General features: G+C 43.4%; 1 protein-coding gene across 2 annotated transcripts in view; it reads left to right on the plus strand.

Annotated features, from left to right (window-relative positions):
* The window catches only part of TBXAS1 (thromboxane A synthase 1), a 244211-nt gene that overhangs the window by 226954 nt on the left and 3877 nt on the right, over window positions 1–13380 (plus strand). For both annotated transcript variants that reach the window (XM_084536293.1, XM_084536292.1), the window contains 3 exons: window positions 7192–7280; window positions 9747–9884; window positions 12630–12792. In XM_084536293.1, coding sequence (XP_084392419.1) covers window positions 7192–7280; window positions 9747–9884; window positions 12630–12792 — 390 coding nt within the window. The remainder of the gene's footprint in view (window positions 1–7191; window positions 7281–9746; window positions 9885–12629; window positions 12793–13380) is intronic.

The raw sequence follows: 13380 nt of genomic DNA on the forward strand, positions 1-13380 counted from the left end.
AATCTTGCACGAACTTCAGTGCTTAATGTGCTTTGGACTGGTGACATGCCCTTCGGACAGACCTACCCCAGTTTTATAATTCTCTTTCTCAGCCTGTTGGGCCTCTGGCAGTCCTTTCTCCTGTTTAATTTCCTCCTTGCCTCCCTCCCACTGGGATACTTCACCATTCAGAATTTCTGCCACCCAAGTAGAAATTTTGATTGTGTCAGACAAGTGTAGAGAGAGACTTTGGAGTCTCAGTGGGCTGAGGCGAATGGAGGGAGAGAACCAGGGGGCATTTTGTGGGGATGAGTGCTCTCTAAGGAGACGAGAAATGGGCAACCCCCGTGCCCTGAGTGGCCACAGATTTTAACACAGCCACAATTAGCCAAATAGCTGGAGTTGGGCACTGGCTGCATACAGGTAGGGAAGCACTTCTGGAGAGGAGCTATTCATCCCCACAAAACTTAAGAGTTAAAAAAAAAAAAAAAAAAAAAAAAAAAAAAAAAAAAAGAGCTCTAGTCACCTGTTGAGGCTATTTGTGTATGAAAAGTTTCCTTGCTGGGCACTGTCAACACCTTGGTACCTGTGCACTTGTTCGTGGCACTGCAGAGCCCACGATACCCATTCTCAATCCCAGGCATTTGCTCATTTTTCCCTAAGGGCGCCCACTTCTCTTGGCACAGGAATCTGGGACTAACTGGGACTGACAAATTCACAAAACCAACGTTGACACACATTTGTTTTCTCCTGTCTTTTAGTTTGTAGCTTGCCATATAAAGGATTTTCTTCTTTTCCTGCTTTTTTTGTCAGATCTTCTACCTGATGGCACTCATTCTGTTCTTGCTGATCACCATGTGTCAGTAGTAATGTAGGTGGAAACAAATTTTTGACTGTTTTGGTTACAGATTTGTGTTTATCTGTTTGGTTTTGGGACACTTTTCAGTTTCAGGAAATATTTTTATCTCACAGAAGTTTCCTTGCAAACAGTGATGCTACGAAGACCTTGTTTTAGCACCACAAAAGCTACTGGAGTTAGTGCAGGTCTGTCTTCTGTCAGAAGCTGAAGTCTTTGATTCAAAAAGCAAAACAGCATTACAGAAAGTTGACATTGGTGCAACCTTATACTTTCTGGCTCTTTCCCCAGCACTGTTGGGTGCGTACTTAGAACCACATTTTCCTTCCCCTTACATTGATACAACCCCAGGGAGCTGTGTGGATTTGCACCAAAGTACCAGAGGGAATTTGGCTGCACGGCCTGCGTGTAATGTGGTTATCGGCGTGTAAGTGGTGCGCCAAGTTTTCCCTCCACCTCTGAACTTGGCCTGTGAATTGGCACCTGCCTCTGCATGTGCTCCTGTGAATTGCATGGCGATGGACCAGGAGACACAAGGGGGGGATGAAGGAAGCCTCCAAGAGGAGAACCTGAAAGGTGGAGATAGAGGAGGCGCGAGGGTGTATGACAGGTGGTTTGAAAAAGAAGCTGTGATACTAAATTTGTTTGGCAGGCATGGTCTTTAGGAGGGGCTGGGGGGTGTTTGCTTGATGAGATGCACTGAGTGCTGGAAGTTTGAGTGCTGTTGCTACTTGGGAAGTTCCTCAGCGAGCAAAGTAATGCTCCCAACCCCAATGAGCCATCAGTGCCCCACGTCCACCAAAGGTGGGCAAAAGCCCTCGTGTTGTATTTCCATTTGAATGGCACACCAGGCAGATGAGAGAGATAACAGGCAACCCACATGGAACAAAGAAATAAAGGGAGAGCTTGGGAGTACATACTTTGGATTGCCTTTATTTTCCGGGGAGAGAGGTATGAGGGACTTGAGCTGAGGATTTACTTTAATGTTTATTTGGGAGAGAGTGGTGAGAAATTATAAACCTGCTGGTGAGATTTTAGCACTACCAAGACGTGCTGTAAGAATTTGATAGGAGAGGTGCTAGGCAGCTCAGGAAGCCTCTTGTTGTTGCATCTTACTCTGCTTAGATGAGGCTTGTCCTATTTTTACTTCCTACTCCTTGTTCTCAGTTCTGTAATCAAGAACTAAATATTTTTCCAGAAAAAAAAAATCATCTGTAGGCCTCTGGCATTGGCCAGTGGACACTTGCAGGTTTTAGATAAACTCCTGTGTACCTTAAAGCAGTGTCTTCAAGCAACAAATGTGCTGCTTCTGCCCTGCCCTGCCCTCTGGGGCAAGTGGGACTCAGGAGCTGTGGGGTCCCTTTTCCCCAGCAGCAAGGGCTGCTCCTGCCTGGTGCCATGCCTCAGGGTGACATCTCATTTGGTAGATAGCAGAGAGAAATTTTGCAACAGGTATTGCATGATGACTGCTCTAAGCATTTTTTATTTTTATTTCTATTTTTTTTTAGTATTTGATCCAAGTTCTGAGGATGAAGCCAAGAAATTTTAGGTGGTCAAGTTTGCCCCTGTTTCACTGCCTTTGTGGGGAGGCTGTAGTTTGGTGCTTAACAGTTATTCCAGCGCGTTGTTGTGGAAATGGTAAAACTTGAGGCGAGCTTCCCTTAGGCGACTTATAGATAGGCAAGTGTTGCACCACCCCACCCTGTTTTTCATTGATCTGTATCTTGAGCCTGTTGTGTCTCTAACCTTTCCTGTCATGATAGGGTTGCTAGAAAGGCTGCCATGGGGCAACCCTAACTCGACACTTGCATTTCTCCCCGCTCTCCCAGTCTGAGCGGGGCACGCGGGCCGTCTCTCGCTTAGTGGATTAGCCGCTCCTAGCAGTGACCAAAGGAAGGTCAAAACCCCAGGCAGATTCTTTGATCTGTCAGCAGCTTTTGATCCATTTGATCAAAAAACGTTGCTGACCCGTTTGTGAATACTGACTATGTCTATGGGCTGAATAGCTCTTGGAATTTGGGCGGCGGGTGGGTGAGAGTCATGGGGGACGATGCTGGCTTGTTGTTGACTCACCCTCTCCTATCCTGTTGCCTTCCCAAGTCTACATTTGGGGGAGGGCCGATGTAGGCTGTGTAGCTCGACGTGTACAGATAACTCATGGATCTGCATCTGCACCCAGGCAGATGTACGTGTCAGCTCTCTGACATGGGTGTTGTCGCAGTCACACCTGCCCGCGAGGCGTTTGATTGAGATCTGCAACTTCCCAGAAACCGCAGCTGGTTCAGCCCTGGCCCCGTGACTCAGCAGCGCTGGTTGTGAGCAATGTGGTCTCTGCAGCCTTCGCTGCTTCCAAATCGATTTCAGGTGCACGTCACACTCTGTCAGCTACATACAATTTTCTCTGATTTTTTTTTCATTTCTGGCTGCTGAGCACCACCAGACCATGACCAATAGGATAAGTGGAAATCTTTTATTCGCTGATGTGTGCTTGGATTACCATTCCCCAAACAGAGGTGGTAGGGGAGGATCTGTGCCTCACTCGACAGCTACTTGGGGAAGAAGTTCATATCTTGTCTTAAACTGTCGCTGAAGATGGGTTCATGCTGGACGTTGTATGGAAGCAACCGAGGTGCAGGCATATGTTCCCTTCTGCTGACTTGGCTGTGGCATTGGTAACCACAGCCAGCAAAGAGGAGCGAGCAACTGGGAACAGTAACATCTCAAACTGCAGCAGAAAGATTGGCCAGACCTCTCCTGTCAGCACTTTGATTCCCTTGGTGTTCATTGAGGAATTAAAAGTTAGCTGAGGGTGGTGGCAAAAAATAGGTTTGCCAGCCTAGAAAATGTTAAAGCCAAAACTGAAAAGCAGAGGTGGATCTGAAGGCAGTTATCTCCCTTGGAATTTATATGGGGATTAAATCATGCATCATCCTTGTAGCACGTAGGGAATTTTGTAATCACTGCTGGTATTTCACTGCAGGGTGCTCTGCGGGGTTAAGAATTAATTTCCCACCTTTTCTGGGGATTTGAGGCCTCAGATTTGCTGCCAGCCATAAAGGAGAGTTTGTTTGTGGCCAAACTAGACATTTCCTGGACTTCAGAAGTGAGCGAATGGTCTGGGGTGGGTGAGAGTGTCCCACCACACCTCTGGAAGTCAAACTGGGGAAACATGCACCCAGAGAAATGCCACAAGATGTTACGTGGCTGCTTTACTTCCAAGTCAGCAGGAAGAGATACTACAGGGCTTTACAAAGCATACAACAAATGGCTATGCAAAGCAGCGGCTGCAGAATGAAAATATAGGAAGTTTTATTACATGCAGCGTGGTGCCTCTTTCTCCCCCCACATCTCTACTTGTTACAGAAAGGAATCTCTTAATGAAAATACACCCGATCCTGAGTAAAAGCCAATGTAGAAATGTTTTTTTTTGAAAGGGGTTAAAGTGGCAACTTTACACAGCAACACCCCCTCACCACAGCAAACCTGCCAGCATTTGAAAGATATAAATAGGGACATTTAGGGAGAAAAGCACATTTAAGTTCCTTTGAAATGTGCTTGGCTAAAGGAATATTTTGAAGAAAGGGAGTGGGAAAACAAATGGAAAATATTTTCTTTGATAGGGAAAAAAAAAAAAAAAGCAGCAGCAGCAAACTGTCCTTCCCAAACAGGGATACGTGGCTGGTGTGTACTTTACGCAGCCCTGGGTCAGACCTTGCAAACAACTACTAAATTAAGTCCGGCTACTTTGATGTTAAAAGCATGGAAGTGTCAATAATTAAGCTGCATCAGATGTAGGAAATGACTGATGTGTCTGCCATGCCCACGATAGCAGAGTTCACTGCGCTGCCATTTGACTGACCCCTTTTTCTTTATGCAAGCAAAAGGAATTTTCTTCCAAGGAAAATCAGCTGGTTTTGCACCTTTGCTTTGTTTTCTAAACTGCTAATCCCCGCAAGGTATAGAAGCTATTTGAAAGAGCAAATCAAAGCTCCCATAATTTAGTGTTATATTATTTGTTGATGTATGGTTTGATTTAGTGGCTACTTATTATATCAGGTTACCGTATAATTATCTTAATTATTGACTCCAGAAGTAAGTAGAGGGATTATGAGAGAGACAGGAAGGACCAGTGGAGAGCGCATGGCTCAGGGAATCGAGCACATCATGGTGTGATCTTGGCTGCAGCACTCCTTCCCTCTGAGCCTGAGCTCTTTCCTCAGCCAGCCCATCCATGAGATGGGCAGGGAGAGCAGGGACAGGGCTGAGGTGGTGACTCAGGATTCAGAGAGATGCAGGAGAAAAAGAAGAGGGGAAGGGTCTGAAAGAAAGATGTAAAATTAGCTGGGGGGAAAAAAAGAATACACACCCCAGCGTGCATTTGCGTCAAAGCCTGGAGTGCCTACACTGTCACGAAGAAAGGTAGCTTTGCCATGAAAGCCTGAATGTTGAGTCTGATCATGGGTCACTTCCAGCCTCTGCTACTGAGATCCTGAGCGACCCTGGACATGGCAGGTAGCCTCTGAACCGCAGGTCCCTTTCCACAAAACACGTCTGATAAAACTCATCCTCCTGTCTCTGGTTTTATATAAATTATTGGGGCACAGCGTTCAGCCCTGGTTCTCATGGCATTGCTGCCATTTGTGTGTTTTAGTCTCCCAGTCCTTTGTCTGATAACCATCGACCTAAGCCAAAGGTTTGAGTTAATAGGCATTGCTGCAGTATAAAAATAACACTGAAAGGCTGTCAGAGTAGTCATACTTCCTGTATTGATAATATCTGACATATACTGACAAAATGCTTCATATATTGACAAGCTGAGTTGCATCTTTTTTTTTTTTTCCTTTTCTTTTTTTTTCCTTTTCTTTTTTTTTTTTTCCATATGAGAGGCGCAGACACACTGGTTCTGCTCAGCATGTGCAAATTATTTTCTCTGTTTTTGCTTTTCCTCTCCTGAGCCGAAAAAAAAAGAAAAAAAAAAATGGGGATAATAGAATGTATCTATTTCCTTCCTCGAAAAGATCAGTTAATGTGAAATGGTGCATGGTGGCTTAGTTCTGAATAAGTGGGATACCCTAATCCAGCAAGGTATCCTCGCTCTATTGTACGCCTTTTCTGCATACCATCTGGAGTTGTTCTCTGCTTAGTATTTGCAGTATGTACCATATGTTTTTGCATGAAAATTCAATAAAATATGCATTATACATGAAAAGTGCTGTAGTAAATAAAGGAAGGATGGAATCCAGTCCCCTTTGTGAACGGCAGGGGCCCCAAATCTTCATAAAAGGTTTAGTCTAGTCTGACGTCTGTGCTTTTCTCCAATTTACTCCGTGTCAGTCCTTAGGAGATGCTCTAATTTAAAACAAAACTCCGCTCTCCTGACGAGGTTATTAGATGTACTTTGGCTGCCCTCTGCTGAGAGCGCTGAATAATGACGGCGAAAATCTCCTTTTTTCCGAGGAAGGCAACAGGGACGAATTATCCCTGCATCTGTGAGCTGAGTTGTGGCATTGCTGCTCCCGGTCGCCCTCGGTTTGCTGTCTCCTGTCGCCTGTTTGCTGCCTGTCCAAGGGCAGAGCCTTCTGAGCTGCACTGCTCTTTGGGTTTTGGTGCTCACTACTCGTTGTTGTGGGCCGAGAAGTTTTGTAGTCTCATGGAAAATGTGGGCTCCAGCATTGCACCCCAAGCAAAACGAAGCATTGTCCCACAAGGGATGTCCACGGGAAGGGACAGCCTTCACCACTGCAGTCTTGCCGGGCGGGATTTGAGCTGCCCTCATGCCCCACTACCTGGCAGAGCAATTTGCCTCTGTGTACCATTCCTTATCGGCTGCCGGGTGTCCCAGTGCCATCTCCCACCCCTCCACAGACCTCACGGCGCTCTAGCACTTTGCTTGAGTGCTGGGAAGGGGCAAAGGGTTGGCTCCAACATCGACAAGGAATAACCGATTTGCTGTTTCTTACAAAGGAAGTGCTCCCGGTCTGCCATGCTCCTGGCCTTGGGAAGGAACCAGTGTCCAGTGCGGATTTCAGTGCATGAATAAAACAATATCACTGCTGGAGCTATTAATGCTCCCTGCAATGCCCTATTTAAAATACTTTCTAGCAAGTTGATTTATTATTATATCTTCAGCTGGGCTGCACACCAAAGTGTTTTGATGATGAAAGGAATGTTATACACACATTTAATTACTGCCCACAGTTTTGTATAATTTTATCATTTACTGTTTTAGATGAGACATCGAGTTCTTCTACAGGAAAAATGCCCAGTAAAAATAGATGATTTAAAAGCTAATCTGAGATGAGTTTGGCACTTAAATGTGAGAAAATGTAATTGTTCCTTTCTTCCTGCCTTTTCAGATGGTCCCTGATTATCAAAATGTACAAGAGCTCCCTTATCTGGACATGGTGATTGCAGAGACATTGCGCATGTATCCACCTGCATTCAGGTACTTTTTTTTATTCCCCTCCACATTCCACTGGGTATATCCCTAGCTAAATAAAATGGAAATCTGCTGTTGGAAGACCAGTGTGCCCTTGATCTCTGTGCCAACATCAATACTGCTTGTGCATTTGAAAGATATAAAGTGGCCTATTGCAGGAAAACTGGCTAATCCTAGTATTTCAAAAGTAACTTTTTTATGACAGATTGGCCAAGATTGCTTTCTCAACATTCTTCACATCCCCCAAGATTGGAGGATGGAGCCATTCTGCAGCAGGACTGGCCTGAGAAAGCCAGATGCTGCTGCTTTTTCAGAGTCAGGGAGCAAAGAACTACCCTGGCCTCTTGGCTGGTGGTTAAGTTACCCACTATTCATTAAGGCCCTGGTTTGGAAGGCTTGCACATTCAGAAAGCTCAACTCTATTTTACATCTCTGTTTGACTTGGACCCATACTGTTTTGCACTAGTACTGTGTTATAATAATATCACTAAGCTAATGGCTACATCCATTAAATTTTGAAAGTTTTGTCCCAATCCACCCAAGAGTAAGTTTATTAAGTTATATTGGTGAGCTGAAAGGAAAGTGTGAAAGAACTTATAAGCTGTATGATTGTTAAATTTCCAAGTTGTCATAAGCATAAATGTAAATGTTAAGAGTGGAACTTTTCAAAGCAGTTAGCCAGTTTTGCTGCTTCTTGTGAAGCCAGGGGGAATTTCAGAGGACTGGAAAAGAGCCAAAACTGAGCTTACTGTGACAGCCTTTGAAAAACTTGCCCCACAATTGCAAACACCTTAAAATAAAAAAGTTTAACATCATGTTCTCTTTTATGCATCGATAAAGATTGCAAGTCAAGTTTTGTTTTTGTTTTTGTTTTTTTTTTTTTTTTATATATATATATATATTTTATATGGACATTGACAGGGTTGCTCAGAGAGTAAATGTCAAAGATACTTGCTCCTAGATGAGGTGACTGGGCTTTATTATGTTATATGTGGTATACCAGTGAAAATTGTTTCACTTGTTAAAGCATCAGCAGTCTTTGAGTTTCAGGTGAAACATAGGAAAAGAATCAATGTCTGTCAGGTGGGAAACAAAATGAGAATGGAGCAAAGTAGTTCCAAATTTCTGCAGGCATTGGTGGTGGTGTTTATTGGTTTGGCTTTTACTCTGAGGGATGTGCAATGGGTAGGACAGCCCTTTTAGCCCAATTAGCAACTTCTAAAGTTGCTAATTGCCTATGACAAGGATAATGCTGTATTCTGAAGAAAATTCAGTAGCAGCCAAGCATGCTATAAAATGAGATTCTTTTAAAAATTAATTTACTAGCCAGAGAATTTTCTTCCACAAAACTAATGTTTCCACTGTCACCAAATTCATGTAAGGATGAGAAGGATGGCTTGTCAATGTGTTCCTTAACATGTCAGAATTTTGTTCCAGGTCTGGAGTCTCTGCTATTTATTTGTCTACGAGAAAGAGAGAAACTGGGTGACAGTGAGGAAAGAATGTGTTTCTATAATAACACTCGACTGACAGCCCTGAAACTGAAATCTTCATTCAACTTTTTAGGCTCAGTGCAGAGAGCAGCAAAGGGAGCCCCTGTGCTCCCAGCTGGTGCTGGGCAATAGCTGCCAGCTGAGAGAGCCCACAGCTGCCTGCAGCCGGGCTGGGGTCTGCAGTGACCACCCAAGCTCCGAAAGATCCCTATCAGGATCTATCCCTGCACACATGCACACCCACACGGCATTTTTACAGGGTTTACAGACCCAAGCTTGGCTGCAGCCAGGCTGCTTGTCTCAGTCTTGTTGTCACAGTAAGGTCCCTAAGGACAGTCCCACTCCATCACCTGCCACCACAGGGTGGGAGGAAACTGGACAGTTATGTTGCTGACGTCTCGCCTGTCCTTGATGAGTGAGCTGCAGGCTTTCAATGGTTTGTGAATCGGCTGTATTTCTGTAGCAGCAGCAGAGCACTTAACCCTGGTATTAAAACTGTCCCTTGCTAAGTTTCAGGTGCAGTCCCAGAGTGAGGGAGCCTCTCAAATAAAACTCAAAAACTGTATTTGATATAACTTTTCCTGAAGGCAAAACAGTATAGTCTTTCTGCCTGTTATTAGCGATGACTGACGCATTTCATCTGCAATTTTCATAAGAAATAGGTTCTTAAGCTGACTTTAACAGCAAAATTGCATTTCAACAGTTAATGTTTCTGAAAATAATAAGCAGCCAGAAATTACTGTGAAAAGGACAAAAGTTAGCTAGCTGCACTGGGGATATGTGTTTATAGGTAGTTGGAGATGATAGTAATCTGCGAAGACACTAACACCAGTAATGGTTGCTGTATTTATATACTGGGAAAGTTTTACTCCCTAAACTGCAAAGTCAGTCCAACTGAAGAGATTGACTTTTATGGTTCCTTCCTGCTGTGTCTTCACATTTATTAATCATCTGGGATATATGACACTTGCTGTTGCAGGTTCACTCGGGAAGCTGCTAAGGACTGTGTAGTGCTGGGACAGCATATTCCAGCCGGGGCTGTCATTGAAACTGCAGTTGGACATCTCCACCACAACCCCGAGTTCTGGCCAGAGCCAGAGAAGTTCATTCCTGAGAGGTACGTGCTGTAATGCTTTCAATTCTTAGGCTGCAGGCCTTGTTAGGACTGTTTGAGACCAAAGGCCTGCCTTAAATGCTATTTCACACATCAGGGTGGGCGCAGTACTCCAGCCTGTCCAGTGGAGGCACCAGGTACTGCTGCTCCTTCACAGCCACGGTCTTCCCAAATTCACCTGAAGCAGTATCTTCCTCAAGAGGAGTGCAGTTTAATTTAGATCATAAAATATGTTCTTTCAACCAAATCAGACAACTGGTAATAGTGGTGCATCCTAGAGAGAGTACAAAGTCTGGTCAACAGTTGAAACAGGACTTATGTTTTTAGATGTTTCCCAATCAGATGCTGCAAATAGTGTCACTTCTGGATGTAGAAGTTCTGTAGGAAGACAGTCTATTTACTGGCATGCAGCTATGCAGGAAACTCGTACAGTGCCTGGCTGATTTAGAGCAGCCTTTTCACCTCAGATCTTGTTATGGTTTGGATGTGCTGTGAGCAGGGAACCTATCCCATCTCCCACTGGGAATTTTCTCTCTGTCCTTACGCTAGGATCCTGGTTTCTTAGCTGTGCTTGGCAAGACGTATTTTCACATGCAACATTTATTATCTTCAGCTGCAGGGACCCCTGTCAAGTTGTGTTTGTGTTACCTTCCCCTACTCTACAGTTCCTGCATTGAGCTTATGGGGAAGGCCCACAGAGCTTTAGCTGATGTGGTGCTATGTGAAAGCACAATTTTCTTTTGTAGGCAGCTTTATTTTAACATGTTTTATGGACAGCTGTATTTTAAGATACCACTGTGTTGAAAAGTCTGCTAAGAAAAAAAATTATGCTCTGCAAATGACTGGGTGTGATGCGTGGCAGTCCAGAACCATCCTCGCCAGCAGGTCAACCCATGTGTTTTAGGTGTTACGCACAGTGGATTCCTTCTGGAGCAAATTTTGGTATATGCTGTACCAGGCACCTTAAGTCATGAAGAAGAGTAATGTCAGGGTTATAGATGCTCAGACCTTTTTTTTTTTTTTTTTTTTTTTTTTTTTTTTTTTTTTTTGAGGAGGAGGAATCTTAGCAATAACTGGAAGTCTAGGTGTTTTTTGTTTGTTTGTTTTGAGCTAAGTTTATCTAGAAATGCTGTCTTAACTTTTATTCAACACCTTAACAGTAGTATGAACGTGCATTATGGGGTAAAATGGTGGCTGCAGTCCCATTGACTCATACAGTGCTGTACGTAATGAATCTGAGATAAATTCCCTTTGGAAATTTCCCTGAGGAATGAAGCATAATTACTAACACCCTCCCCAGCTTATATCAGTTGGTAATGTTAGTAAGAATTATAAAATAAGAGCTTAACAAATAATAAATTAGTTCTGCTATGGTCATTTTTCCCCCTAATATTTCTTTTTGAAATCTGCCTCAGGAATAATACAAGGCAGGCTTTAAATTTACCAGAATGATATATGAGGGTGAGCAAGGCAAGAATCACATTAACCCATTTGCATGGAAGTATCCATGGAGTAGTATACAAATCTGATTTAGGTACCTAAGCATGGAGATAGGGTTAGCAGAAATATGCAGTGTTATTTTTTTTTCAAGATCTCAGAATTGCCTGTATTATTTCACATCTCTAACTATTTCAAGAGTTCTTTGGGCCTTGGAAGTCTAAAGTTCTTGCAAACTGTATGCAAGTGGGCAAAAGATTTTCAAGAATGCCTGTAGAACCTTTATCTGCATGCAGAACTGGACAAGTAGTTCTCTACTACCAGAACAGCTTCAAACACCCTGTGAGCTGGGAGGACTATGTAGATTTCCAGGGCAATGCCACCACTGTGAAGGTTTGCTTGTGTTAAGGAACTTTTCTTATCGGTGACTCATTGTGGGCCAGGGTAGAGCCTCACCTTGTTGATTATTTGCTGACCCTAATAAATTACACTGATTCAAGCACACTCTGTACAGTATACATCCATCTTTGTAGATGTCAGCAAACAGAATTTACCTTTTTCCTTTCAACCACTATTCAAATAGTAGTTTCTTGTGGAAAAAAAATAACCTAATTTCTAATGGATTTATATAATATTTTAGAGCTACCTAGTTGATGCATGCAAACTGTCATGTTAATCCAAGTAGACTGAGGTACTTCAGCTCTAAAAACAGAAGGGTCTGCAATTTCAGTGCTTCCCAGCTGCGAACCTGGTCTCTTTGGGCCAAGAGCAGAAAGAAGAGCTGCAATGAATCATAACAAGGGTCTTCTATGGCCTGTCCAATCCCATGAGATGATTTCATCATCCCTTGCAAACTTCAAAGAGAAATCAGGAAGGCTAAAACCAATTCCCATTGGTTTGCTTCTGCATTGCACAGCAGGGAAACACTTGCTAATCCTACATAGTTTGCATTCCAGTCTGTTGGCTTCCTCTTACCTGTAATCTCTCCCTGAAACATGCACAGGTCTACACATCTAGTGTGTAATTCATTGAATGAAGGCATTTCATTGAAGACAGGTAGCAAGTAGTACTGACTGTCAAGTAGTACTAATGTCCTCTCCTGGAATCACCAGCTGAAAAAGGCTGATGTCCATAAGCCAGTTATCAGTTGACTTAAGGGCATCAGCCCATCAGTACATAATCTGTCAATAGTCCCATTGGTCTGTCCATTAAGAGCAATACAAATAACCACTTCTGAGATGTGAATAAAATAACATAGAATCAGGAGTGAAAAACATTTCTTGAACTGGTTTCTACCTCTTCACCTTCTAGGTTTACAGAGGAGGCCAAGAAGGAACAACATCCCTTTGCATATCTGCCCTTTGGGGCAGGACCCCGTGGCTGTATTGGCATGAAGATGGGTTTACTGGAGACCAAAATGACTCTGCTAAGGGTTTTGCAGAAGTTTCGATTTAAGATCTGCCCAGAGACCGAGGTTTGTATGTGCAGAGGCTTAAAAGCCTTACTTGTCAACTTCAGTGGGTTGGCAGTGTGTCCTAGACAGGACAACTGACTTGTCTTTATGGCTTTCTCTTCATTAGAGAGAACCGCTAGAGCCAATTCCATAATAAGGAGGGACAAGAGACCTGGACTGCATGTTTTAATCAAAATGTGTTTGCCCTTATGATTTTTGCAATAAAACAAAAGTTACACACCTCTGTCTTGGCGGGGAGCAGTGTAGCAACACTGCAGTCAAAATCCATTGATTTATATGGGGTGAGGATAGGTGTACATCTTTCCTAGGATCTTAGCACTTTAGTATACACCTATTACTTACTATATATACTGCACCTGCCACTTACTCAGCAGCTTGAGAGTTTACAGAGTTAATTTCTTTCTGTTCAGATCTACAATATACCTGGGCGACTACTGCCTCAGCCTCTGGCTATAAATTCTATTTAATATTATACTACCACAGCTGACTGTAAAACAAGCACTTTACAGCTTCTACAGTAATACTGGTATGAATTGGTCCCCTAGCAAAAATGGCTGTCTGTATGTGGGGCTGTTATGTACACATAAA

The sequence above is a fragment of the Aythya ferina genome (genome assembly GCF_964211825.1).
Source record: "Aythya ferina genome assembly, chromosome: 1".
In the NCBI taxonomy this organism is placed as follows: Eukaryota; Metazoa; Chordata; class Aves; order Anseriformes; family Anatidae; genus Aythya; species Aythya ferina.